The 26,772-nt window shown below is 42.8% G+C and overlaps 2 protein-coding genes across 2 annotated transcripts in view; one reads left to right on the top strand and one right to left on the bottom strand.

Annotated features, from left to right (window-relative positions):
* The window catches only part of CCDC152 (coiled-coil domain containing 152), a 40,135-nt gene extending 27,473 nt beyond the window's left edge, over nt 1-12,662 (top strand). Inside the window, exons 6-8 of the mRNA XM_077816803.1 lie at nt 8,664-8,791; nt 9,825-9,911; nt 12,517-12,662. Coding sequence (XP_077672929.1) covers nt 8,664-8,791; nt 9,825-9,911; nt 12,517-12,639 — 338 coding nt within the window. The 3' untranslated portion in view covers nt 12,640-12,662. The remainder of the gene's footprint in view (nt 1-8,663; nt 8,792-9,824; nt 9,912-12,516) is intronic.
* Nucleotides 12,663-12,761: 99 nt separating this feature from the next.
* Nucleotides 12,762-25,747, bottom strand: SELENOP (selenoprotein P). The gene is made up of 5 exons (XM_077816801.1): nt 25,470-25,747; nt 23,734-23,949; nt 19,744-19,956; nt 18,392-18,509; nt 12,762-14,613 (listed from the first exon to the last, which is right to left on the bottom strand). The coding sequence occupies exons 2-5, from the start codon at nt 23,934-23,936 to the stop codon at nt 14,254-14,256; spliced, it is 894 nt and encodes a 297-aa protein (XP_077672927.1). The 5' UTR covers nt 23,937-23,949; nt 25,470-25,747; the 3' UTR covers nt 12,762-14,253.
* Between the last annotated feature and the right edge of the window lie 1,025 nt (nt 25,748-26,772).

Genomic DNA, 26,772 nt, shown 5'->3' on the forward strand with positions numbered 1-26,772 from the left:
CTTATCGTCCCACCACCCCATTCTCCAGCAACCCTCCTCGCCCCAGTGACCCGTCAGCTGGACGACGTTTTAAATGTAACGAGCTGGGGCATGTAAAGGCCAACTGCCCCAAGAACCCCAACAGATTACAGTTCATTGCACCGGAATCACACCAGAGGTCCACAGGCCCAGATACCTCCCAGATACCCTTGGAGCGGAGGGAAACTGTGAGTGTGGGCGGGAAGAAGGTCACCGCGTGGAGGGACACCGGAGCACAAGTGTCAGCTATCCATGCTTCCTTAGTGGACCCCAATTTAATCAACCCAGAGATCCAAGTGACGATTCAACCCTTCAAGTCCAACTCTTTCAATTTGCCTACAGCCAAGTTGCCTGTCCAGTACAAGGGCTGGTCAGGAATGTGGACTTTTGCAGTCTATGATGATTATCCCATCCCCATGCTGTTGGGGGAAGACTTGGCCAATCATGTGAAGCAGGCCAAGAGGGTGGGAATGGTCACCCGCAGCCAGGCTAAACAAGCCGTGAGGCCTAGCTCTGTTCCGGAAACTTCTATCAGGACCCAGTCAGAGGTGATGGACCCGGACCCCAGGCCAATGTCTGCAACAGCAGTAGTGGATCCAGTCCCAGAGACCCAGACGGAACCAGTCCCAGAACCGGAACCAGCCAAACAACCAACACCAGACCCCGTGCCAGCACTGAATCCAGTACTTGCAACCTCAACACCAGAGGGCCCCACTGAACCTGAACTGGCAGCAGCCGATAACCCTACACAAGAGGCTCAGCCGGAGCCTGAATCCCAACATAGTGCACCAGCGGAGAGCGGTTCACAGTCAACAGAAACAGCTCCATCCCCTATATCGCTTCCAGAGGGACCAAGCCAAGGTCCACAATCCAATGAGGAACTGATGTCTCCAGCATCAAGGGAACAGTTCCAGACCGAACAGGAAGCAGATGAAAGCCTCCAGAGAGCTTGGACGGCGGCACGGAGCAACCCACCGCCTCTCAGCTCTTCTAATCGATCCAGGTTTGTTGTAGAAAGAGGACTTTTATACAAGGAAACTCTTTCTGGTGGACACCAGGAAGACTGGCATCCTCAGAGACAGTTGGTAGTTCCAACTAAATACCGGGCCAAGCTCTTGAGCTTAGCCCATGATCACCCTAGTGGCCATGCTGGGGTGAACAGGACCAAAGACCGTTTGGGGGGATCATTCCACTGGGAGGGAATGGGCAAGGATGTTTCTACCTATGTCCAGTCTTGTGAGGTGTGCCAAAGAGTGGGAAAACCCCAAGACCAGGTCAAAGCCCCTCTCCAGCCACTCCCCATCATTGAAGTTCCATTTCAGCGAGTAGCTGTGGATATTCTGGGTCCTTTTCCGAAAAAGACACCCAGAGGAAAGCAGTACATACTGACTTTCATGGATTTTGCCACCCGATGGCCGGAAGCAGTAGCTCTAAGCAACACCAGGGCTAAAAGTGTGTGCCAGGCACTAGCAGACATTTTTGCCCGGGTAGGTTGGCCCTCCGACATCCTCACAGATGCAGGGACTAATTTCCTGGCAGGAACTATGAAAAACCTTTGGGAAGCTCATGGGGTAAATCACTTGGTTGCCACTCCTTACCACCATCAAACAAATGGCATGGTGGAGAAGTTTAATGGAACTTTGGGGGCCATGATACGTAAATTCGTAAATGAGCACTCCAATGATTGGGACCTAGTGTTGCAGCAGTTGCTCTTTGCCTACAGAGCTGTACCACATCCCAGTTTAGGGTTTTCCCCATTTGAACTTCTATATGGCCGTGAGGTTAAGGGGCCATTGCAGTTGGTGAAGCAGCAATGGGAGGGATTTACACCTTCTCCAGGAACTAACATTCTGGACTTTGTAACCAACCTACAAAACACCCTCCGAACCTCTTTAGCCCTTGCTAGAGAAAACTTACAGGATGCTCAAAAAGAGCAAAAAGCCTGGTATGATAAACATGCCAGAGAGCGTTCCTTCAAAGTAGGAGACCAGGTCATGGTCTTAAGGGCGCTCCAGGCCCATAAAATGGAAGCATCGTGGGAAGGGCCATTCATGGTCCAGGAGCGCCTGGGAGCTGTTAATTATCTCATAGCATTCCCCACCTCCAACCGAAAGCCTAAGGTGTACCATATTAATTCTCTAAAGCCCTTTTATTCCAGAGAATTAAAGGTTTGTCAGTTTACAGCCCAGGGAGAAGATGATGCTGAGTGGCCTGAAGGTGTCTACTACGAAGGGAAATGTGCTGGTGGTGTGGAAGAGGTGAACCTCTCCATGACCCTTGGGCGTCTGCAGCGACAGCAGATCCAGGAGCTGTGCACTAGCTACGCGCCAACGTTCTCAGCCACCCCAGGACTGACTGAACGGGCATACCACTCCATTGACACAGGTAATGCTCACCCAATTAGGGTCCAACCTTACTGGGTGTCTCCTCAAGCTAAAACTGCTATAGAACGGGAGATCCAGGATATGTTACAGATGGGTGTAATCTGCCCCTCTGAAAGTGCATGGGCATCTCCAGTGGTTCTAGTTCCCAAACCAGATGGGGAAATACGTTTTTGCGTGGACTACTGTAAGCTAAATGCTGTAACTCGCCCAGACAACTATCCAATGCCCCGCACAGATGAACTATTAGAGAAACTGGGACGGGCCCAGTTCATCTCTACCTTGGACTTAACCAAGGGGTACTGGCAGGTACCGCTAGATGAATCTGCCAAGGAAAAGTCAGCCTTCATCACACATCTCGGGCTGTATGAATTTAATGTACTCCCTTTCGGGCTGCGAAATGCACCCGCCACTTTCCAAAGACTTGTAGATGGTCTCCTAGCGGGATTAGGAGAATATGCAGTCGCCTACCTTGACGACGTGGCCATATTTTCGGATTCCTGGGCAGACCACCTGGAACATCTACAAAAAGTCCTTGAGCGCATAAGGGAGGCAGGACTAACTGTTAAGGCTAAGAAGTGTCAAATAGGCCTAAACAGAGTGACTTACCTTGGACACCAGGTGGGTCAAGGAACTATCAGCCCCCTACAGGCCAAAGTGGATGCTATCCAAAAGTGGCCTGTCCCAAAGTCAAAGAAACAGGTTCAATCCTTCTTAGGCTTGGCCGGTTATTACAGACGATTTGTACCGCACTACAGCCAAATCGCTGCCCCACTGACAGACCTAACCAAAAAGAAACAGCCAAATGCTGTTCAGTGGACCGGAAAGTGTCAGAAGGCCTTTAACAAGCTTAAAGCGACACTCATGTCTGACCCTGTACTAAGGGCCCCAGACTTTGACAAACCGTTCCTAGTAACCACAGATGCATCCGAGCGTGGTGTGGGAGCAGTTTTAATGCAGAAAGGACCTGATCAAGAATTCCACCCTGTAGTGTTTCTCAGCAAAAAACTGTCTGAGAGGGAAAGCAACTGGTCAGTCACTGAAAAAGAATGTTATGCCATTGTCTACGCTCTGGAAAAGCTACGCCCATATGTTTGGGGACGGCGTTTCCACCTGCAAACCGACCATGCTGCACTGAAGTGGCTTCACACCGTCAAGGAAACTAACAAAAAACTTCTTCGGTGGAGTTTAGCTCTCCAAGATTTTGATTTCGACATCCAACACATCTCAGGAGCTTCTAACAAAGTGGCTGATGCACTCTCCTGTGAAAGTTTCCCAGAATCAACTGGTTAAAATTGTCCTTGAGATGTGGAAAATATTGTTAGTCTTTATGTACTTGGTAGTATATTTAGAGATGCATGTGTCTTATTAACTCTGTTTTTCCTAGAGCTCCAGGAAGAAATCCCAGCCAGTGTTTCACCCTAGCTGAGATTTGGGGGGCGTGTCATAAATATAAAGGGAAGGGTAAACCCCTTTGAAATCCCTCCTGGCCAGGGGAAAGCTCCTCTCACCTGTAAAGGGTTAAGAAGCTAAAGGTAACCTCGCTGGCACCTGACCAAAATGACCAATGAGGAGACAAGATACTTTCAAAAGCTGGGAGGAGGGAGAGAAACAAAGGGTCTGTGTCAGTCTGTATGCTGGTCTTTGCCAGGGATAGACCAGGAATGGAGTCTTAGAACTTTTAGTAAGTAATCTAGCTAGGTACGTGTTAGATTATGATTTCTTTAAATGGCTGAGAAAAGAACTGTGCTGAATAGAATAACTATTTCTGTCTGTGTATCTTTTTTGTAACTTAAGGTTTTGCCTAGAGGGGTTCTCTATGTTTTTGAATCTAATTACCCTGTAAGGTATCTACCATCCTGATTTTACAGGGGGGATTTCTTTATTTCTATTTACTTCTATTTTCTATTAAAAGTCTTCTTGTAAAAAACTGAATGCTTTTTCATTGTTCTCAGATCCAAGGGTTTGGGTCTGTGGTCACCTATGCAAATTGGTGAGGCTTTTTATCCAACATTTCCCAGGAAAGTGGGGGTGCAAGTGTTGGGAGGATTGTTCATGTTTCTTAAGATCCAAGGGTCTGGGTCTGTAGTCACCTAGGCAAATTGGTGAGGCTTTTTACCAAACCTTGTCCAGGAAGTGGGGTGCAGGGTTTTGGGAAGTATTTTGGGGGGAAAGACGCGTCCAAACAGCTCTTCCCCAGTAACCAGTATTAGTTGGTGGTGGTAGCGGCCAGTCCAAGGACAACGGGGGGAATATTTTGTACCTTGGGGAAGTTTTGACCTAAGCTGGTAAAGATAAGCTTAGGAGGTTTTTTCATGCAGCTCCCCACATCTGTACCCTAGCGTTCAGAGTGGGGGAGGAACCTTGACACCTCCCCATCATTTTGTGCTTTCCTGCACTCTGACATTATCTGCCTCCACGCATTCATCTGTGCTCTGTCGGTGTGGGAGGACAGCATGAGCTCAGAGAACATTTAATCACGAGTGCATTTTTTTCGCCTTCTAATCTTCGCTAGCCTCTGGGAAGGAGAAGATCCTGTGATCCTTGAAACACATGCAGCTGGTGGAGGAAAAGAAAGGGACAGTGGTATTTAAAAAGACACATTTTATAGAACAATGGGTACACTCATAGTAAACCTTGCTGTTTAACGAAAGCACATGTGCTATGTATGTAATGTTACAAGGTTGCATTTTGCCTCCCCCCACCACGTGGCTAGCCCCTCACCCCTCCCCACTCCCCGTGGCTAACGGCAGGGAACATTTCTGTTCAGCCACAGGCAAACAGCCCAGCAGGAATGGGCACCTCTGAACGTCCCCTTAAGAAAAGCACCGTATTTCAACCAGGTGACCATGAATGATATCACTCTCCTGAGGATAACACAGAGAGATAAAGAACGGATCTTGTTTGAATGCCAGCAAACATACACTGCAATGCTTTGTTCTGCAATGATTTCCGACTACGTGCTACTGGCCTGGCGTGGTAAATTGTCCTACCATGGTGGATGGAATAAGGCTGCCCTCCCCAGAAACCTTTTGCAAAGGCTTTGGGAGTATATCCAGGAGAGCTTTATGGAGATGTCCCTGGAGGATTTCCGCTCCATCCCCAGACACGTTAACAGACTTTTCCAGTAGCTCTACTGGCCGCGAATGCCAGGGCAAAAACACGCTTGCTTTTAAACCATGTATACTATTTAAAAAGGTACACTCACCAGAGGTCCCTTCTCTGCCTCGCAGGTCTGGGAGGCAGCCTTGGGTGGGTTCAGGGGGTACTGGCTCCAGGTCCAGGGTGAGAAACAGTTCCTGGCTGTCGGGAAAACTGGTTTCTCCGCTTGCTTGCTGTGAGCTATCTACAACCTCATCATCTTCCTCATCCCCAAAACCTGCTTCCGTGTTGCCTCCATCTCCATTGAAGGAGTCAAACAACACGGTTGGGGCAGTGGTGGCTGAACCCCCTAAAATGGCATGCAGCTCATCATAGAAGCGGCATGTTTTGGGCTCTGACCCGGAGTGGCCGTTTGCATCTCTGGTTTTCTGGTAGGCTTGCCTCAGTTCCTTAAGTTTCACGCGGCACTGCTTTGGGTCCCTGTTATGGTCTCTGTTCTTCAGGCCCTGGGAGATTTTGACAAATGTTTTGGCATTTCAAAAACTGGAACGGAGTTCTGATCGCTGTGTGGGGAGAGGAATCCATGCTATCAGATCCCGTACCTCCCTTTTGGTCCATGCTGGAGCTCTTTTGAGATTCTGGGATTCCATCATGGTCACCTCTGCTGATGAGCTCTGCACTCACCTGCAGGTTGCCACGCTGGCCAAACAGAAAATGAAATTCAAAAGTTTGCAGGCCTTTTCCTGTCTACCTGGCAAGTGCATCTGAGTTGAGAGTGCTGTCCAGAGCAGTCACAATGGAGCACTCTGGGATAGCTCCCGGAGGCCAATTCCATCTAATTGCGTCCACAGTACCCCAAATGTGATCCGGCAAGGCTGATTTCAGCGCTAATCCCCTGGTTGGGGGTGGCATAAAGAAATCAATTTTAAGAGCCCTTTAAGTCAAAAAGAAGGATTTCGTCGTGTGGACGGGTGCAGGGTTAAATTGATTTAATGCTGCTAAATTCAACCTCAACTCCTAGTGTAGACCAGGGCTTAGTGTGGGTCAATGCCTGTCTGTAGCTGTAGGGGGCAGAATCAAAGCATTGAACTGGGGACAAGGGACTAGCCTCCACCCCACCTTCCAGAGAGGACCCCCTCAGTTACTCTTTGTCTCCTGTAGCTAGGGGCAGGGCGGGGAATCCAGCACTTGCTGCAAGAGAGAGAATTTTTTAAAAAAACCTGAAGGTGGTGGGTGGTCGCCTGCCTGGAATTAGCACAGTCCCTCCCCCTGCCCTGACTGTTCAGGTTATAGGGTAGGAGGATGGTGGAGGGAGACCAAGGCTATGCTTCTCCTGCGCTGTGCCCCTGCCAGAGGGTACAGAAGAAGAGGGTTGTGCCTTGTGCAACCCAGTCACCTCATCTTCTCAGAAAGGTTTCACTTTGGCTGACTCCCACAAACTCCTGAGCCAGTTCCCCAGGAGTTCCCCACTAGTGAGGGAGGAGTCTGACAGTCAGAGACCACAAATGTCTCAATGGGTGGTGGAAAAATGAAGAGAGCACTTGAGCCACCAGAAGCAGTTACATCAAAGGGCAGCGGCCCGGCATAGGAAACCATAAGCCAGTTGTCTGAATCCACCACAGACAGAACCAGGAGCGGCCAGTAAGACCATTTTGGGTGCATGCCATCCCATGGCTCAGGTCTTACCATCCCTCCCTTGGTTCATTGGGCAATTCAGTCTCCTCTTAGCCTCAGGGAAGTCAGGAATTCTGCATGAAGTGGCGAAGAAGGGAATCAGTCTCCCCCTCAGAAAGAAATTTCCTCTTGGGCTAGGGAGTTCTTGGATTTGGCACAAAAAGCACCTTTACCTCAGAGGCCACCATCTTGTGAGCCCCAGCCAGAGGCTGCAGTATCCCCTTACGGGCTTTTTATCCACTCTCAAAAGGACAAAGATAAAAAGATACCTGCTAGCAGAAGAGGTTCCCAGGACTCCTCATCTGACTCAGGTCCCCAATCCCCACCTCCTTTAAGAAATCAAATTATAAAAGGGGGAAAGATTCAAGAAATTAATTCAGAAACTTTGAAGAAAACTGCCCTGTTCTTCTTGGGATAGCAGTTCCACTGACACATCACCAGAAGGACCCAGAACTAGAGGCTCTGCTCAAAGTTTTCATACAGGGAAAGAAAAACCATAATAAAGGGAATACATTGTTTAAGCATCTGGTTCTTCATCATTATCATTTAATTAACCAGTTCAAAATCTGAACCACACATTCCCCTTTATATGTTTTTGCAAAAAGTAATAAAGGCTGAATGGGGAACATCAGCAAAGTGTATGAAATTGTCCAGGTGTGCCAAAATATTCTACAACACAAACTGTAGCAAACCAGTTTTTGTCTCTTTTCCCAAAGTGGACGGGGCAGTCTCAGCACTAGTCAAAGACACTGCTACCCCAACTCTCTGAGGGCTTCTGCAGCAATGCATTTTGCAAGAGCAGAACTGGCCTGGACTGACAATTTGGCAGCCAGACTGCCAAGAAAAAAGGCTAAGAAATCATTGAGGTTAGGTTTGGAGTTAAAAGAAAATCCCAGTGGCTTCAGCATTCATAGCCAATGCTACCAAGGATTGCTTTGATGTTTTCAGCACATGCTGTGGCCTCCAATGTGGTGACCAGATTGCACCTCTGATTATGAGTCTGGAACAGTGAAGTACAGGCCAAAATCATGATAGTGGCTTTGAAATAGTCAGTTATTTGGGGAGCCATTAGACCAGTGGTTCCCAAACTTGTTCCGCCACTTGTGCAGGGAAAGCCCCTGGCGGCCAGCTTCCAGCAGCTCCCATTGGCCTGGAGCAGCGAACCGTGGCCACTGGGAGCTGCAATAGGCTGAACCTGCGGACGTGGCAGGAAAACAAACCGGCCCGGCCCAACAGCGGCTTTCCCTGCACAAGCGGCGGAACAAGTTTGGGAACAACTGCTTTAGACATTTAAAATAACCATTTTTTATTCCAAACGAAGAACAATACATTTTTAATATGTTAGTGTTCCCCTTTTTTCAGTTTGTGTTTTTAGTTGGTTCATGAATTTGTCACATTACAGCTTCTGCTGCTTTTGAAGTTTTCTCAGCTAATAAAATTAATTTTCTTGATAATTACAATTTTATATTATTATTTTATTGTTATTAGTTGAACTAAAAGAAGAAGAGCATAAAGAAAAGCTAGAGAAAAAAGAGCTGACAATATTAGACTTAACCAGACAGCTGAGAACTCTAGATAAAGAGAAACAGAATGAGATAATCAAACTGCAGATCCAGGTATGCACTACTGGGAAGAGAGGGTTTCATAAGTTTAAAGACCAAATAGACACGCACCTTGGATAGATTTAGAAGAGTCTATGTAAAGAAAAGGGTTGAGATTAGCATTTACTAATGTAATTTGGATCCTCACAGTTTTAAAATTTAAAGAGGCAGATCCACAGGTGGTGTAAATTGTCATAGCTCAATGAGCTTTTCATCTGAGCTGAGGATAAACCCTCCAAAGTTGGCCAGTACAGAAAATGTTTATAACCTATTATGTTGTTTTTGAGAAAGGTAGAATTGTTTTAAGTACAACTGTTATGCCCTCTTTGAAAATTTTGCCCTATATGTTTTTGAGCACCTAGAGGGATGAAAAAAAATGCTTTTGTTTTTTGCTTATTTTTTCAAATGTTTATAGTTCCTGTAATGTTTGGAAGATGTCTTTATTTAAAAATGTTGAGAGCTTGAGCCCCTGATCCAGCAATGCACTGGCAGCAGCCCACTGATTTCAGAGGAGCGTTGCATAGGTACTGTAAGCTTCAGGACTGGAGCTTTATTTAACCGCTGAGGTTTTAAAGCCACTGCACTGTTACTGAAAAACTAAGCAAAGATTTCAAATGCTCTAAATGTTAAAAATAATAATAATAATAATAATAATAAAATAGGGGATGAACCTGTGGTTGGGATGAGCTCTCCTCAGGACCCAAACTTGGGGCTGGTTTAATTAAGAGTATGAAGTGCCTTCTCTTGCCCAGACACACTCCCTACAGTTGGGGAAAACCCTCAGCTGGTTGGCAAACTAATATTATGGCCCCTCTGAACCACCAGAACCAAGGGCCTGGGCCTATATTTTTAAAGGGACACTGTCAACTTGTAATTGTATTAATTTTTAATTTTAAAAAACTAATTGGCTCACCCTGACCATTTTAATTTTAAGGTACAACATTATGGTGCAAAAACATGTGGAAATTATGCCTATTTTTATGAAAATGTTTTCTTCTGTTGGGTCAGTGTAAATATTAGGGATTTTTGTCCTTTCCTTTTGTTTCAGTTCAATGCTAAACTAGCAAGAGTTCAGAATAAAACAACAAAATCATATCCAGATACCACTGTCTTGCCTCAAAATATCTACAGAAGGGTATGTGTTTTAATAGCTTTTTCCTAAAAATGTCTGTGGGTTACAAATACTGTTGCTACCATGTGTTTATATAGAGTACCTAGCTGGTATTTCTGTATGATATGCAAGGTTTTAAAGTGCAGCTTGCTTTGAAAAGTGACTTTGTAAAAATGGTAATGTGCCACTCCTTGTTTATTGTGCCACCATGGCTCCAAACCATATTGCTCATTTACCAAGTAAAACAATTATTTTTCTATGTATCTGAAAGTGACGCTGTGATCCTTCCAGCTCATGTGTCATCCCCAGCACTAAAGATTCTAGGGAACAGATTCTATCATCAGTTACTCCTATACAACCCCAGTGTGTTTAGCGGAGGCTCCAAAGAGAGGCATAATTTGCCTCAATCACACCACCAGTATCCTGGAAAACTGTCCAGAAGGAGGAAGCAACAACCAGTGGATTTAATTGCAGTGTGCATCCCCCAACAAAGGGCCTGATCCAAAGCCTATTGAAGCCTGCTGACTCTTTCTATTAACTTCAATAGAGTTTGGATTGAGCCCTAAATATTCCTGTATATAGCTGTCACATGTTGGCAGCTATGCATGACGTGCAGCCCCACCATGGCCTTCCAGCTTTCATTGATTATGCTCTTTCCAGTATGATCATGCCACGGTTACTACAGAACCATTCTGGTGCCAGCTTATGGAGGTCAGGGGTTAGGGTTGAGGATTTACTATTATTATTATATATCTTAAAGTGTATGTAATAATAATAAACTCTGAAAATTTTAAACATAGCACCAGGTGGATTTTTTTAAGTATATGCATGATCCCTTGCTTCAGGGACTTAATTTTACTGCCATTTGCACATAACCTTCAAATAAGCTTGAATTTTTTTGTAGATGTTTAAATATATTTTGTTAAAATAATACCCATACACAATCAAACATCTACTATTGCTTTCATTCCAGTGTAAAGTGAGGATTGTGGGATTTAAGATTGGCCATGTACCAACAAAGCACTTAAGCACATGTTTAACTTTACCTTGAATAGTCCTATTGACTTCAATGGCAGTACTTGTATGCTTAAAGTTAAACTTGTGCATTGTGTACATGCTTTTCTAGATTAGGGCCATTAAGCTGTCAAAGAAAGAGGATTTTGTGAGACTTATCCTTGTAAAATACATATTATTATGTTCTCATTATTGTACTTAGGATAATTTTTCATTAGTAGCATCATGTTGTGTTGATACAGTGGAGTCGCATCATACGCGCATTTAATTTATGTGAATTCAACTATACGCATGTGGCAAAAAAAAAGAAAAACAACAATAACTCACGGCGGTGGAGTACTGTACAGGAGTAGACGGGAGAGCACTCAGGGGTCGATTGCTGCCTGCCGGTCCGGTGAGCATCTCGCTGCACTGAGTGTGATTCTAGTGTTTAAAGATACGTATTTTTTTGCACAACATTACCCCTAAACGCAAGCCAACTACTTCATCTGGTACTCAACCAAAGAAACAGCAATCTGTTCCAACGCTGGAGGAAAAACTGGCTGTGTTGGACTTATTGAGAGACGATATGTCGGTCTCCAACGTGGCGCATAAATATGGCCGCAACAAATCTAGCATCCGTGCCATCAAGATTCGAGAGGGAGAAATTTGTCAAGCCGTGGCATCAAGTGCTCCAGTAACTGCTAAGGTGATGAGCCAGGTGCGTGATAAGACTTCAGTGAAGACTGAAAAGGCATTAAACTTTATGAACCGTAAACCTGTGCCTATCGATGGCAACACATTGCGAGAAAAGGCTCTTAGCCTCTACGCGCTGTTCATACCTCCCAACGAAGAGGGACAGCCTTCTGATGAGAAGGAATTCAAAGCCAGCCAAGGTTGGCTTAACAGTTTTAGGAACCGCTTCAACCTCAAAAACGTGCAGACTACTGGTGAAGCTGCATCTGCCAATGAAGAGGCAGCAAAAGCCTACCCCGAACAATTAAAGAAAATCACAGAAGAAAAGGGCTTTCTTCCCGAACAAGTTTTTAATGCTGATGAGACTGGGCTCTTCTGGGAAAAAAATGCCCAACCGCACTTACACTTCGAAATCAGAAAGACAAGCCCCTGGCTTCAAAGCAGTTAAAGACCGTGTGTCTGTGTTGTTTTGTGGCAATGCGGCTGGGCATTTAATAAAGCCAGGCTTGCTCTAGAGGTCTGCAAATCCCCGTGCCTTAAAAGGCAAGAACAAAAATCTCCTGCCTGTGTTCTGGCAATCAAATAAAAAGGCTTGGGTGACAGTAGCAGTATTTCTGGATTGGTTCCACAAGTGTTTCATTCCAGAGGTCAAGCGGTACCTTGAAGAGAAAGGACTTGACTTTAAAGTGTTGCTGATCATAGACAATGCTCTTGGCCATCCTGAGGCACTCCGGTTTGTGCATAATGACATTGAAGTCATCTTTCTCCCTTTTTTATTCTTTCATTCTTCTGTCTCTCTCTTTTTGACTATACGCGATTTTCGCCTTACGCGCTGACTTTAGAACCTAACCCCCATGTAAGATGCGACTCCACTGTACACCTATGCTGTATTTCACTTCCAAATTTTAATTACCAAAACATTTTATTTATATTTCTATAGAAACTTCAGCATCTCCAGGAAGAAAAAAACAAGGAAATTGAAATTCTCCGTAACACTATTAAAGACTTAGAGCAACGACTCAGCAATGGCCCAGATTCCCTCCTCAAACGGAGGCGGTTTTGAGAGTAACTTTGAACATGCAGTACTGAAATGGTTTCTTGACTTAATACAACTGAAAAATATATTATAAATGCTATAGTACAAGCTATGTACTTGGAAAGTGAAAACAAAATATAAGGCAACTCTGGAATGCCATCTATTTTTTTATTGAAAACTCCCTTATCAAATATACCATACATCTATATTCTCCTTATATTCAGTACTGCTTTCTTGCTTATTAGCATTCACCATAAAAGGATTCAGGTTTTGTAGGAGACACAGTTTCCCTATTAAACCATCATTAACTATGGCATGTACTTTCAAAGCATTCACCTCTATTCTCTTTTCTTTCTTCCATGATCCTTCAAATTAAACACTACGTTGTTTTCAGTTCAGCTAAGATAGTCAAATTGTAAGAATAACTACACCAAGAGAGACATTATACAAGTTTCATTCGTAAGTTACATTAATAATCTATATATGGCTAAATTTAACCCTGGCATAAATAGGTGCAATTCAGTGAGAGTTGTGTTTGCTTATACCAGGATTGAATTTGATTCATAACCTTGTTTCATGCCCTGATTCCACATCAAGATCTACTAACACTGCCCCCTGTGCCCATGCAGAATCCTATTGTCTTTAGTAGGGCTTCACAAAGGTACAGGGGTCCTTGCTAATGGATCCTGATACAGGATCTGGTCCTTAAACTATAAGACTATTAAAGAGTACAACAATTATTACTTTTGAACAATGCAATTTTTGTCATATAGTTTACAGCTGAAATTAAACATTGTTATGGCAAGTTGCTCTTGAATAAGCTTTTCGTGTGCATCAAAAACAATATGGTTGGATCACTTTCATAGCTCCTTTTTTAATTGAGAAAAAAATTAACTTTTTAATATTTCGTGTTCTTCAGAAATAAGTAGTAAAACATTATTAGAATGTCTTTTCTGGCTTTCTTCTATTCTTGGTTGCTAAATATCAAACAGAAGCCCCTAGGTTATAGTTTATGCTTCTGTCCTCATTAATGCAAGCAGAATATTAGGAGAGAAACGAGAAAGACAAATTAACCAAATACTGTAGACACTCTTCAACTAGCACTGAAAAAACAAACTATGGCTTAGGTAATTTTACTTTTTAAAAAACCCAGAAAAATAACCCTCTACTAATGGTATTGTAACACACATCAAATTGTTTTCAGTGTTATATTTTAACTTCTGTACGCTTTTCCATTTCCTGTCTAGGGTATTAATCTGATACGTTTGAAGTTTGTTATTACAAGTTGTATTACAATTAAATGCATTAAAATTGAAGGGATCTTTCCTGATGTTAAAATGTTTAGTTTGCTTTTCATGCTCAGTTTCCTGTCTTTCCGTCTCACTGTCAGGTGTCAGATGTTTCATGCTCACTTGCTGCTGGTGAATGTCAAGCAGCTGTGGGCAGACGTCACTGTCAAGATTCAGTGATGTTCTCTGCTAACAGCTGGCCATGTCACCTGCAGGAAGATGGGAGTTCTTCCTGACAGTGTCAGGTGGCTGCATTTCCTGATTCTTCAAACAACAGGTGTCGGCAGTGTCAACATCAGCTACTAGAAATTGACTGTGACACTTTCTGCCAGTTACAGGTTAACTGATTGTTTCAGCTGGCAGTTCCTTTTTTTCAAGGCCTCTTAATTTGTGTAGGAACCTTCCCCACTTCTCTTTGTGGGGCAGTTTCTACATTTGGTTGATTACCTTTCTGACCCTGTCTATTATGACCCACAACCCTATTATAACGTTGACTGCTCTGGTGGGAATGATGTCTTGGAGCTTGACCAGCATCCTGTTGAGTCTGATCTTCTGAAAGCTGGTCCCCTTCCTGGTGGTGGTGCCTGTGTCCATGATGTCTATGTTGACTGTGGTGGTGTGAATGATTGTTGTGTGGCTTCAGTGCTTCTTCAGTTGTCTTTTCGTCTGCTGTCTGAGATATGTTTTTGCATATATCTTCAACGACTGGTGTCTGGAAAATATAAGTTCATACAATAAAAATGCACTCATCTGAAGTAAACAGGGTTAGTTTTAAAATCTCAATTAACTGATGTCATTATTACAGTAACTGAAAACAAAGGCTTAATCAAATCAACATAAAATATTGTCATTGCTTAGGTATTTTTGTTCAAGTTATCCTTTTTAAATGTTTTTGAAAGCCATGACTGTAACATGAACAAATTAAAGGCTAGATTTTGATGCAGTAGGGCAACCTGCATTGCAGATCCCAGCACTCACGGCAGTGCTGGAACTATGCAAAAGATGCTCTCACCAGAAGTAAGTTGGCATGGGGAAGGAGAAGCAGGTCAGCTGGCTGGGGGAATTTTTCAGCATCTCAAAGGGTATCATCAATTGCTGCTCCCCATCGCAGAAGGGGAGCTGGGGAGGAATTGTGCCTCTGAGGGCTTTCTCTGAGGCACAGTGTCTCCCTATGTTCCCCAGGTGCATTATGCGTATACTCTGCCACTTACTTCAGGCTGTGTCTTAATGGCACAATTTAGCCCTAAATAACTATGCCAGCAGAGCAACTATGTACACTAGGCCACATGGCTAAAGTTGTATTTAGATTTCCAGCTAAGCTAAAGAGAAACTCCTTTACTTGTAACCTGCAAAATATTATTTCAGAAATTTGTGAAGGACATGAGGTTTAAGAAAGAAAATCACTTCTGTTATGAAGCTGCTTTGTGCTACCAGGTGCATATTCACATGAAACAGAGTAATTCAGATGTTTAAAAAAATGAAGCTGAGGAAACTGAATGCCTCAACTGACTAGTAACAGAATATGAAAACGCTCTCTTTTTCACAAGGTCATTGATTTCAATCCAGCCCATTTTAGTAATGACTTAATGTCATACTGTTTCAGTGGATTATTAGCAAGACAAGGTGGGTAAGGTAGTATCTGGTACTGGACCAAAGTAGGTTGGTGAAAGAGACAAGCTTTTGAGCTACACAGAGCTCTTCTTCAGGTCTGGGAAAGGTTCACTGGGGGCACATCTACAGTGCAGAGTAAGCCCAGGGTGAGCAGAACTTGAGTAAGCAGCCCTGGGTTTGTTAACATAGGGTTTGAGTATCTACACTCGTTTGTATCCCCAGGTTAGGAATTGTTGAGCCCTGGGTCCCAACCTGGGGCTCCAGCATTTATACTGCATGATGTGGGCCCAAGTCCAACCACCCATATCCCAGACTTCCTAGTGCCCTCCCAAAATGTGGTTGCTCTAACCCTTTGTTCATGGTGCAGTCTCACAAAACTTGATGGTCCACCAAACTTGTCTTTGTCTGTTGACAAAGAAAGTTGGCCTGGGGGTTGTGGAATACTTTTGGCAGACTCCCAGAGCACTAGTTCAGTGGGACTGAAAAGCAACAGCGCTTGAACCCTGGATCCTGGCTTGATTCAAGCTTGAACCATTCACCCCCTGGAGCCAAGCCCTGAATTAGCAAGAGTTGTGTGTAGATGGAACCGGGGTTAAGCTTGAGCCTGAGTTTGAATCCTGGGCTTACTGTGCAGTGTAGACATACCCAGAGTGTCACAGCTAAACACAAAGTGGAATAGATTGTTTGGCATAAGTAGTTAACACATATTGTATCAGACCATTCAATGTGAAGTGGCCTGTTAACACTTTTGCAGTAATCAGACACAAAAATGAGGGTTAGTGGGTAACAGATTGTTGTAATAAGCCATAAATCCAGTATCTTTATTAAGACCATGATTTTTGGTGTCTAGCAAAGTTATAAATTTAAGCATCTAGGTTCATGTTTTGAAGATGTTGTGCAGGTTTCCTTTGAGGACAAGGACAGAGAGATCTGATATGGAGTGATCACTTTGTGAAAAGTGCTTCCCCATTGGTGATATGGTATTTTTTGTCTTTTATTATTTTTCTTGTCTCTCTAATATCCTGGCACCAACATGGCTACAACTACACTGCAAACATCAATGGATTATGTGAAACTTTATGGAATGCTTGTAGGATGCTGCATGTATTAATCCTACTTATAATAATTGTATTCCATGTTATAAGGTAATGTTTAATTGCTTTCTCTGTAATTATACATATGTTTAAGACACTAAATTTCCCACAGTCGGGGAGAAGAATTACCAAGTGTGAAACATTAGTTTACCCCAAGAGGTGTTATCTCCGTCAGGAAGGATTATTGAATCCAAATGGGCTATTGGGGGAACAAAGACTTTGTCAATTGCTCCCCCCCAAGAAGAGGTTATATGCAAGAGTGCTCATCTCATCAGCTTGGATTCTGCGGTGAAGGGGAGAAGGAAGGGTGTGACAAGGAGAAACTGGATCTTTTAGACTCTGGACTCTCAGTGGAAACATTCTTAAACATAAGGGAGAGATCCCCAAGTTGCTTGGCTTGGGTTAGCCCCAAAGGACATAAAAGTTTACTTATTTATAGAAGCTTCTATTACCTTTTGAACTTAATATTGTACCTCATTTATGTGTGTATGTTCATCTGCTTTAATCTTCTGTGTATGAGAGTTATTTCTTTTCTTAGTTAATACATCGTTAGTTAGTTTATTAGAGGATTGGCTACAGGTGTTGTCCTGTGTCCCTGTACAGTATGGCCAGGGATTGCTTGAGTACAAACCCGCCCGGACTCCCTGAGTATATACTCAGGCGGCTAGCCCAAGCTGCTGCCCATGCTACCCCTGGCTCCACTGCTATTTTTAGCACGCTAGCTTGAGCAAAACTAGTTTATTTCTGTCTGCCTGAGCTGGGAAGTATTCTCCCAGCTGCGGTGTAGGCATACCTTCAGGGCTCATAAAGTGGACTAGTGAAAAGCAGTAAGATAAGAAAACAAAAGCAGCAAGGGATTTTTGTGGTCAGCACTAGTAAATGCAGTAAGCAGTCTAACGTATTGTAAACTGCTAAATGCTTCCTGTTAGTTAATTTTCCCAATTTTGTGAATTTTTCAAATCCACTATAATTAACTGGTGGCAGTTATTTCACTCTGATACGGCCCAATTGCACAGCCCATTGGTTGGCTTCATATTCCCCAGATGAGAAGAATAGGCACTTGCCCTTCTGCTGCCTATCAACTAGCAGCACGAGCAGTGGTTGTATTATGCATATCAGCAAATCACTAAGGTTAATGGGTAATATCCTGGCCTCATTAAAGTCAATGACTTCACCGAGACCAGGATTTCACCCAGTATGTACAAATTACACATCCAACCTAATTGCCATTGACTTCAATAAAGCTAGGTTTTCACCCATACAATTCAACAGTAAAACTATCATTGGCTTCAGCAGGACCAAGATCAGGCCCAAAGGCAAATTCAGAAGTGCTCAAAATAAGTCAAATGTGACATTTTATAGTTTACAGAGGTATTAATGATCATTTCAAAAGTTAGGAAGTATCTAGAGAATGAGTCACATTAATTAGAAAGACAAGAGAATCTCAGAACTCTGTTGGTTTTCTGTTTTGCTGATTATACACACAACTAAGTAAACAGAATTGGCAGCCAAGCCAGGATTTAGATTTCTCAAAATGATTCACATTTTTACACAAGGGCAGCAATTTAGCCCTTATATTTCAATCTTTTCTGAGCTCAAGTTGATCCATTTTGAAAAATGTGTAACAAATTACTTAATAATTGAGGAGCCATAAAATGGCCAGGTTGGTGAACAATGGCTTTTGGGATTAATCAGGTAGAAACAGTTCCTTTAAACATCAGTCAATCTCACTTCCCCTCCCAATGTATTTATATATATAAAAAAAGAATAAAATTAGGAAAATACCATATAAGAGCAATTTCCACACTTGTATTCACAGTATGCAATCTTAATAGATTTTTCCACATATGGGAAAGTCAGGAAGCTATAAGGCAGACCAAGATGATACACCAGACGGCCACACCTAAGAAGAGAATGAGATTTACAGTTTTACAAAAAACCCAGAAAATATCTATTACTATTATTCTTTGTGTTAGTGTACTGCCCAGGAGCCCTAGTCACGGACCAGGACCCCACTGTGCTGTACAAGCACAGAACACAAAGATGCTCCCTGTCCCCAAATGTTTACAATCTAAATATCTATAATGTGCAGTTTCAACATATTGCAAACGTAAACTTAATTCTGTAAAAATAGAACTCTTCCTTACACCCAGCTCTGCCTGAATAAAGACTATGGGCCATATCCTAGGAATGCTGTTTACAACAAGACAAAAGCAGTTGTCAATCTGATACATGGGGGTGGCGAAGCAACAGCAACCGAAACACCATGCACACGTTTCTCTCCAGGAAAAAGATCATTGCACAAAAAGATCATTGCACAACTTCCCAGAGGGAGGGATTGTGGACAAGCTAGGGGTGTAGTTGGTGCATCCATGCACGGCACTGGGTGAAAACTCCATATGTAGATAGGAGCCGAGAGTTACACCTGCGTCTTGTTTCCATGCTGCATGAAATGGCACAGACAGGGTACTCAGATGGGGCTGAGGTTTAGTTCATCAAACCTAGGATGTTTTCACATGAGGAAAATATGTTTATTTGGACTTTGCTCTATGCTCCAGGATTTGGCTGTAGATAAGGACATTGACCTTCGATACTGTTAACTCATCTACATAGTTATTTCTTTTTTAAAAAACCCTATTTAAGCAACACAAATATTTTCTTTCTACTCAGTAAACCCACAAATGTCTAAATGGATTTACCCCTCCTTTTCTCACACAAACAGCCTTTTAGGCTCAGATTAAATATGCTAAATAAATTTTCTGTGTAAATCAGACTCAGAATCAGATGTCCTAGTGTTGAGTAAATATAAAAAATGAGCAAGTGTGATTGGAATCCTTGACCAAATTCTGCTCTGTTACTCTGATCTAAATCCAGAGTAACTGCACTGAAAAGAATGAAGCTATTCCAGATTTACACTGATTTAAATAACAGCAAAATTTGGTCCATATTAGTTCTTCTCTGGCTGTAAAAGGTGAAAAAGACTTTGCTTAATGGCATTTAGAAAAGCAGAATATGATGCACTTGTTATGAGATAAAGGGCTTTTGGCAAGCAAATGAGAAAATATTCTGTTGGGTTACAAAATACAACACTGTAAATTAATATAAATCATTTCCTAATTTCTCCTTTATATACAGACCTGTCATAGATAAGAAAATCATCTTTGTTTCCTTTTAAGGTAGTCCAGACATCAGTTTGATTCTCATCCTGCTGGTATACAGTAATATTCTCCGATACCTTCTCCTTCAGTGTGTGAATTTTCAGTTGGGAATGGATTCCTTGATGATTAACCACCATGTATGAGATATTGACCAATCCTTCATTCTCTAACTTTACTCTCAGGTCTTCCAATCTGATGGAGGTTTTAAAAGAAAAAGACCATTAATCAGGCAAGAATCAACTTTATTTCTTGATAAATAAAGTACGTTTTTTAAATGGACATTTGCTTTTATGCATCAATGATTTGCCTTGATCTATCTGAGAGCTAATAATTCCAATTCTTCCATTGCAATCATTGATTTCAAGCAGGGTCATTAAAATCAATGGGAGCGTTGACATTGTCATCCATGTCCTTTGTATTATGCCCAGGATTGGATCCTATAAGAGTACACAGTGTAGCTAAAAAATACAGTATCCTATCCTTTAATATATTTTACATACATAGGTAAAGCAGATGCATTCAGTTAATTGATCTTTCCATTTCAATTCCTTTGTTTCTTTTACTGATACAGATTTAGATATTTAATCTAACGGGTGTATTTGAGTGATAATTGATTAATGACCAAATACTGGTGTGACATCTGAGTGCATGTACAGTCCAAACACAGCAGAAACAGTGCCTCACTATAGATGATCAAGAAGGGGTACTTACAACGAAGGGCTGCTAACTCTCCCACTCTTTTGGATGCTATAACAGCTACTCAATAAGTCAGAAAAAGGATATGGTGGCCATTGGAATAAAAGGGGGAAATAAAACTTATGCAGGATGAGGTTGTATTACTAATGATCTTCTTCAAGAATTACAAGATAAGCAAATTCGGTTCCCTAAAATTGGCAATGCAAGAGTTCCGACTTTGATACATAGCAACGGCGTGGTCATACTTTCATACCCTACTGAAGTGTTCTTTAAATGCATTTGCTCTGTAAACTGAATGAATGTATTATTAACTACCATACAGTGAAAATTCTTCATTACCCAGAACTTGAAATCCTCTGGTCCATTATAAAATTTGGTTTTCTAGGGTCAGAGTCTACTCCATTGACGTTAGTGGCACAACTCCCATTGTCTTAAACTGGGCCAGAATCCCATCCCTAGTTTTTCAAATCCAATTACTGAAAAACTCATAAAGACCATTGTAATATTAGCCCAGTGCAACCTCTAGAAGGGGTTTAAAAGAGTCAGGCTGTGAAAGCAGCTCTGTCCGTTTTCAACTCAAAGTGATTTCGTAGCTGCAACAGGAATCCAAGTTCTGAGCAGGGAGAGCAACTGCTGCTTGATTCCATCCAAAAGAATTGTCTGACTCTTGCTGCTGTTGATTTTTTTGTATTCTGGTAGGGTCCACAGGCTCCACCCCATTGTACTAGGTACTGTATGAACATGTAAAAAGACAGTCTCTGGAATCCTTGGCCTATCTCCTTACTCACAAGTTGACCCTTACTCACATGGGGAAAAATACATTAAAAATACCAGCTTTCATGTGTCTTTTTCCATTAGAATTTGAATAAAGATTATTTATCTTGAATAAAGAATATCCATCCTACTTATGCTTTTACGGACAGTAATTCCTCACTTAAAGTCATCCTGGTTAACGTTGTTTTGTTGTTACATTGCTGATCAATTAGGGAACATGCTCGTTTAAAGTTGTGCAATGCTCCCTTCTAACATTGATGGGCAGCCGCCTGCTTTGTCCACTGCTTGCAGGAAGAGCAGCCCGTTGGAGCTAGCTGGTGGGATCTTGGAACCAGGGTGGACCGGCAGCCCCCCATCAGCTCCCTGCTCCCCTAAGTTCCCTGTGCAGCAGCCACCTGGCAAGCTATCAATTACCGGCAGTTCAGTTGTCCCTCCCCCCACTGCCATGTGCTGCTCCTGCCCTCCGCCTTGGAGCTGCTCCCAGGAGCCTCCTGCTTGCTGTGCGGGGGGCCTAATGTCAGGGTGTCCCCCTCCCCGCTGCTCCTGCACCCCATTTATGCCATCTCCATGGGGGTGGGAACGACACAACAGGGCTCAGGACGGAGGGAGCTCCCTGGGAGCAGCTGCTGTCTCAACTTGCTGACCTACTTAAAAAGGCAGTGCACTTAGAGTGGGGTCAGCCTACTTAAAGGGGCAATGCGCTGTGTGTCTCTGTCCGCCATGCTGTCTCCCCTCCCTCAATTCATGCTGCCGTGTAGAGTGTGAGGCTACATTAACAGCAATGGGTTAACCCTTGAGAGCTCAGCCAAAAGTTAGTTCATCATTTAGCAGTAAGGCATTCCCTGGGAAATATCCCACCCTCTTCCACCCTCTGACTTCACCACCTCAACCAAGCTTCACAATCATCATCACTGGGTACAGTATTAAACTGTTTGTTTGTTTAAAACTTATAGTGTGTGTGTATGCCTTGTGAAAAAAATTTCCCTGGAACCTAACCCCTCCATTTATATGAATTCTTATGGGGAAATTGGATTCGCTTAACATCATTTCACTTAAAGTCGCATTTTTCAGGAACATAACTACAACGTTAAGCGAGGAGTAACTGTACAGCTTACCTCTGCTGATCACAAAAAAGAGAGTGAAACATATAAAGATCTCTCTATTTCAAGTAGTCTTTTACATATGTGAGAAATATGATTTTACTCAGCTTCAATATCTCTGCCAAATTACTAACTAAGGAGTCAGAGATAGTGGCAGTTTGAAAGAACTAGCGAATCTCAGGTCATCCCTTTATTTTTTCTTTTATCAACTCAAGAAAACATTCTGTATTTCAACCAGCTGTTTACAATGAAATTCAGCATTGCCTGTGTTCGACCCTGATTTCTAGCAATGAAAGACCTGACCACAGGTGTAAATGATGACTACGCAAGGAGCAAGGCACTGGAGAATGAAGCCCACTGATGATCGCCTTAACACAGACAGAAGGGTATGCTCATAAATGGATGAATCTGACCATGCATTGCAAATGAAATGGAGACCCTTGAATGTTAGGCCCAGGATTTGCAAAGGAGCCTGAAGGCATAAGCAGCTTTGAAAACCACATCCCACAAGACTCACCTTAAGCTTCATTCTGATTTCAGATGGATCTTTCTCTTAGGGACTGGTTTTGCAGTGAGAATAGGATCAAGCTCTTAAAAAGTAGCGAGTCTGGCTTACAGCTTCCGAATGTATTGCCATTTTCTTTTGTATTAGTTTGTTTACCATTACTGATCTAGGGACTACTCTTGGTAATGCTTGGAAAACTCTGTAGGATCAGGCCCTAAATCACATCTCAGTGCAGTGGGTCTCAAACTTTTGTATTGGTGACCCCTTTCACACAGCAAGCCTATGAGTGTGACCCCCCTGTATTAAAAACACTTTTTTTATATTTAACACCATTATAAATGCTGGAGGCAAAGCGGGTTTGGGATAGAAGCTGACAACTTGTGACACTGCACCCCCCCCCCGGTAATAACCTCGCAACCCCCCCCAAGGGATCACCACCCCCAATTTGAGAAGCCCTGTCTTAGTGGGAGTATAGCTCTGGAGGAACAGTTTCTGCTGGATTTGCTAGGGTTCATTTGCATTTGTGTGGCCTAAGATCTTCAAGGTCTATTTTGGTTTTGTTAATGAAGAGTTGGTTGTTGTTTATATTTATATGGTGGTAATTGGAAGATGGCAAGACTTTTAAATGGTTGCTTCATCTACCAATGAATACTGAGGCAGTGATTTAAGAATCTGAGTCACAGGGACGGATTTGTCCATCTAGGAACTCAGTCAATGGAGCTGCACCTGTCACGGGTCCTGTTTGGTACACAAGCAGGTGAAGAAGCCATAAATCAGTGACCATATCGATCTATAATATAAAAGCTTTGCATACATGTTGTAATTAAATAGCTGAGTTTTAAAAACTGCTCTGTCCCATTTTCAGATGTACATGGAAGAGACAAATGTCCTTACCTGGAAGCCTGCAGCAGGCACAAGTATCAGCTGGCTTGGAGGAGCGCTACCACTGTGACTGAGCCCCTAGAATTCTGCATTGGGCTGTGCTCCTGGATTTGCCATTCTGGTGGTTCTTTACAATGGGCACTTGGACCCTGGCTCTCTGTCCCTCCTCCTGGGAGGAGACAGAGAACCAGGGCCAGACCCAGCCCTCCCCACATGGCTGGGCTTCAGCTGCAAATGAGAGAAAACAAAGGAAATGAGATACGTGCACAGAGCAGTTCCAGTTGCTGAAATTCTCATAACAAAACCAGCAGGCCGTTAACTCTCTGGGGCTCGCACAGAAAGTAAGCTCAGAATTTGGCCCACTATGTTTATTGCTATTGGCAATATTCCTTTGATTCCATGGAAAGCACTAATGGATAACCTTGATATTTTCTTAATTGAAAACAGGACAATCTAAGTATTCCAACCAGTTGGGTGACCCTTTATATTAACTAAACAAATTGAGTTGTTCCCTACTCCTATTTCTTCTTCTTATCAAACTGCAATTTTAATGACTACAGAACTGACTCCAATTCTGCTGCTTTTGACTTATTTGTGCATTGACGTCAATGGTGCTATGCCAGTTTACACCAGGTGGCGATCTGGATCATTGGTCCAAATCAATCTGGGGTGCAATTCCATTGACTTCAAAGTAGTTGCCCCAGGGGTATATGTTGGCTCATAGCAACTACTATACAAACTGGGAGCAGAATAAAAGAGTCCAGAATTTTTAGAAGATTTTTTTTTTCAAATTTGGACCTTAGCCAGAAACAGCTCTAAAGAAGGCAGACACCAGAGACAACTGAGTAACAAAGAAAAGGAAATGAAAAATCCAAAATTTCAGGATTCCCTAAATCTCACAAAACCTCTTGCATGCACCCAGGGCATCTTATATTTGTGATCATCATAAAACATAGAAATATTGTAAAACCTCTTTTTCTCCCAATGATACATTAACATAACACCCTTTGGCTTTTTGTGTTTAGAAACCATGCATTATCTAGGAAAGAAACTGAAAAACTACTCTTTTCCCCCTCACAGGCTGCAGGATTGTATTGCATATCCCACAGCCACATTCACAACAGAATCTGATCAGACGCACCGTTGTGCTCTGTGATGTAACATACATAATACATGAAACTCATATACATAATATACGTTTTCATCAACCCCAGAGCATTCCAATACAAGGAAAGTTTTGTATTACCGATCTCAGGCAGACAGACGAAATTGCTACAAGCCAGCCTTATTGTCAGACTCCATATTTCCTGACTTTTCTTTCCTCCAATTCTGTAGAAGCAATCTGGTAAAATACTTTAGGGATGAAATTATGGAACCATTGACTTCAGTGGAGCCAGAATTTCATTCCAGGTCTCTGCACACACTTGGAGAACTGCATTCCTTTCATGTGATTCTCTTGCAGACATGTACAAAACTTCAAGACATGCCAGGATTGTTCCATGACTTTAGCATTCTGCAGTGTTGGCACACAATGCCCAACAACAGTTTGCCAAGCCCCACAGACTGGAAATAAGTTTCGTTCTGAATTACACTTTCTTCTATATTTCAATTTTTTTAAACAGCCATTTGAGTTAGTTTCAAATGGAATTTTCTAGCTCCCCAATCAATCTCTACAACCAAAGAAACAAAGGAACACTTTGCAGAACCAGAAATCAAGATGATATTTTATAGCAAAACAACACACTTACCCTGTTTTCCCCTTTGGTTGGCTGCTCTGCTTAACTCCGCTTTGCAGGAGTAAACAGCCTCAGCAGCTGCTGCTCTCTAATATTTATACTTGCCTTGTTTATCTCACTTCTCCGATGTGGTTCAAAGTTCGGGGAACTCATTGGAAACGACCTTGCAAGCAAAGCAAAGCCAAGCCTTTTAGCTAAAGCAGCCAAATCCTTTCTTGATTAACTCACTGAAAGTAGTAATCATTTATCATTCAGCAGGGAGGTATTTTTATACAAACATGAATATCAGGTTATGAAGTTTGCCAGCCACCCCAGTGACATGGAGGCAGTGGTACAGTTGGAGAAGGGGAATGGGCTTGAAAGCCACATTCTTTACCTAACAGACTACAGAGGGAAAATATATATACACATTTGCTGAGCCAGCAAGTTTTTGCTCTCATATCCTTTAGCCCTTATTTGTCTTAGACTGTGGTGTACCCTGCCCTAGTATGTGTAGAAAGGTAACCTTCCTTGTGAACAACTGTTGTCAATTACTTTTGTTTGCTTTTAAAATTGTGTTTGTGCATATAAACAACACTTTGTGTTGCTTTTATATTTACTCCTGTTGAAGGAGATGGGCCAGATCCTCAGCTGATAGAAATTGTTGTAGATCCATTGAAGCCAGTGGACCTATACTGATTTACAACAGTTTTCTATTCTGTTCTATCCTATATAGGTTCTTGTACTGCCCTTATCACTTTAGGATCTGAGCACCTTCTAGTAGTGCATTAAGTGGTGTGACTAACAACTGTCACATGTGGTTCTTTCTCTCTCTCATCTTCTCCCCAGGGCAACAGTTGTGTGCACCATTTTGTTTTGGTAGAGTATTGGGTTTGGTTTTTAAATATTTGCATTGGTCTGTGTCTAGGTTAGGGAAGACAAGGTCAAAGAAATGTGCCTTGAACTTAGCATGGAAGGTGGTGAGGTTTGTGCTGGTCCTTAGTTCCTGGGGGAGTTCATTCCACAACCTCAGACCAGCCCCCAAGAAAGCTCTGTCTCCAACATAAATCAGCTTTACTCTTATGGTAGAAAGTTCCACTGTGCCAGAGGAGCAGCTTTATTGACCATGGTCCTTATCCCCGAGCTTTAGACTCTCTTAGATAGCTTGGGCCCAGGCCACTGAGCACTTCGAAAGTAAGGGCTGAAACCTTGAACTTGACTTGATATTGTCTGGGAAGCAAGGGGAGGAAGAGTCCGATGTGCTCCCAATAGCTTGTGTTGCTGAGTAGATGTTCTGCAGCATTCTGCAGGGAGCTGGCCCCACATACCTGTGATG

Source organism: Eretmochelys imbricata, chromosome 5 (assembly GCF_965152235.1).
Source record: "Eretmochelys imbricata isolate rEreImb1 chromosome 5, rEreImb1.hap1, whole genome shotgun sequence".
Taxonomy (NCBI): domain Eukaryota; kingdom Metazoa; phylum Chordata; order Testudines; family Cheloniidae; genus Eretmochelys; species Eretmochelys imbricata.